This window comes from Priapulus caudatus, unplaced genomic scaffold, assembly GCF_000485595.1.
Source record: "Priapulus caudatus unplaced genomic scaffold, Priapulus_caudatus-5.0.1 Scaffold41, whole genome shotgun sequence".
In the NCBI taxonomy this organism is placed as follows: Eukaryota; Metazoa; Priapulida; class Priapulimorpha; order Priapulimorphida; family Priapulidae; genus Priapulus; species Priapulus caudatus.
This window is the reverse complement of record NW_014577102.1, coordinates 143,866-146,365: the sequence shown is the minus strand read 5'-3', so window position 1 is coordinate 146,365 and position 2,500 is coordinate 143,866. Positions and strand designations below refer to the sequence as shown.

Sequence of the window (2,500 nt, the reverse complement as noted above, 5' to 3'; positions counted from 1 at the left end):
ACTGATTGTTTGCCCCCTGGTGGCGACATTTTCATTTTCTCGCGTTTGGAAAACGACAAAATATGCTGGCCCCTATAAGAATAAAGTGTTTTGTTACAATGATCTACATGAAAAAAATTATAACGTTATATTACCGTCTCTGAATCTCTTCTCGACACTCTGCCCGCTCGTCGCGACCCTCTCTCTCTTCTCTCTCTCCGTGTGATGGTCACACGGGGACGAAGTTCACGCAGGTCGTCTGCTCATCTCTCTCCCTTCTCTCTCATCTCGTCTCTCATCGTCTCTCTCTCTCTCCTCCCCAGATCTCTCTCTCTCTCTTTTTCTCTCTCTCTCTTTCTCTCTTACCGTCCTCCTCTGCTACTTTCCCTCTGTATATACTTGCAGATTAATGGCGAGAGTGTCGAGTGTTTTACCCATGATGCAGCAGTGGAGCTGCTACGTCGCGCTGGCGACAGCGTCTTGCTCACTGTTCGTCACTACAAGGTGGCAGCACCGTTCCTCAAAAGCTGTGAGTGCTCTGATTGGTCCATCTATCAACACGCGAACAAACAACTCCGACGTACTTATTTAGATGATGCAATAAATAGATACATATGTAACCCAACACAGCGTAGGGTCCCCTTATTCCGGGTTACCTACTCTTGTACCTGCTCTTGTGCTCGGTTACAATTATTGTATCTATATTTCATTGTATAACTGTATAACAAGTATATACTGTATAACATGCACATTTATGTTGTTGTATCGTATGCAAATGTCTAATAACGAAACTCTTCGTAATCAGTGGATCGATTAATCGGGGCCCTACGTACATTATTGCGAAAACATATATTCATACGGTTGAAGTTTTAGTTGTTACCTGTGTAACAAGTTACCTGTGTTTTTAGAGTAAACAGTGTCAATGGGACATATCACGAGTCGATGCAGGCTTCTCCGGCACTATATTAGAGGCAGTTGGTACTGTGTCCACTGCTGCTGTAGGCGCTCACATCAAAAGTTAGTTTCCAGAATAAATTTGGTAAATTAAAGCGCAAATAACGACAAAGTTGGAATAACACAGCGCCGCCATAATAAAGTTGGGAAACACGAATGGAGGCAGATATATACTTGTCTGGCCCATCTCATTTTCCATCGCACTCATCGACACGCGATTCCGCATAATGCGTCCGCTCCCACTCCTCAACAGTCTTGGTCTCCGCTAGGTAATAATTTAGTAGGCAGAACGCATTTAGCGGCTAAAACGCACGTAAATAAACGGTAAGTGTATCAGTACGAAAGGCGTGTGATTGTGTCTCAGGATATAACGTAAAGTGTGGGTGCGGAGCGCGTTCGATTAAGTTTCTTCCGCAAGCGTGTCGTGTCTATTTGGATGCACGCGCCAGGCTATTCAAGTAATCTAGTAGCTGGAATTTTAAAGCATTTAGCGAAGGATGCACATTACGAAGTCTGCTTTTTCCATCGGGAAGGATGCATTTCAGCGATGAATTTTGGTCGTGCTAGCAGATGCGTTTGAGGTTGATTTCACCGGAGTACTTAACGTAGGCAAGAGAAATGCGTTGTACATATATACCGCATGCATGACTTTTGTGAGTGCGATAACGTTTTTTCCCAGCAAAAATATTGAACAATTCTTTTGCTTATTAGCACGCAAGAAATCGACAGATGTATGGGAAATTTGAGTGACGGACGTCAAACAGAAGGTGAATGTTTATGAGCAGGTATTTTATTTCTATTAGCTTGACTTTTAAATGCATGTCAGGCGCGTCTCTTTCCTTCTCTCTCTCTGCTCTTTCTTTCCCCGCTCATCCGGATCTTTCTCTGCTCTCTCGCTTCTCTTATGCTTTGCGTCTCATCTTTCTGCTGCTACTCTCACTTTCTCTCTTTTCTCTTCTTGCTCTTCTTCCTCGGCGATCTCTTTTTTTCCTTACACATTGTTTTTCTTTCTCTCGCCTCTCTGCATTTTCTCTCTTTCTCTCTCATATCGAACTTTGCCTCTTCCTATCTTCTTATTTGTCTCTGCTCTGCTCTTATTTTCTCGTCTTCTTTCTGCTCTTGGCGTTGTCTCTTCTCTCGCTCTGCTTTTTCTTCTCTCTCGTTCTCGAGTCGTTTCGTTGTCTCTCTCTCTCTCTCTTTCTTTGTCTCTGGCTCTTCCTTTCTCCTGCCCTTCATCCTTCCTCGCCTCTCGATCATGAAGCGTAAACTCTATATTTGTTTTAGCACGATGGCATCCTTTACTAACATATCGAATCACCGTCGTATGTTATGACATATTCCGTTAACTAATAAAGTGCAAGGTATAGATAACAGTAGTATTTACGGTCTGCCGTTTTACGCTAACTGCAAGAAATTCGCTAAAATGCTGTTGCCATGAACGACTACTACATTATCCCATGCAAAGTGGCCATCTAAGTATTTGTCCCATATCGAAAATATAAAACGTCTAATGTGTATTTAAAGAGGAATGTAAAATGACGAGTAAGGACGAAAATTCAGCCTTTTA

The 2,500-nt window shown here is 42.8% G+C and overlaps 1 protein-coding gene across 1 annotated transcript in view; it reads left to right on the top strand.

Moving 5' to 3' along the window:
- LOC106820202 (gamma-2-syntrophin-like) overlaps positions 1–2,500 on the top strand; it is a 68,045-nt gene that overhangs the window by 40,309 nt on the left and 25,236 nt on the right. Inside the window, exon 6 of the mRNA XM_014824744.1 lies at positions 385–508. Within this exon, the coding sequence (XP_014680230.1) occupies positions 385–508 (124 nt within the window). The remainder of the gene's footprint in view (positions 1–384; positions 509–2,500) is intronic.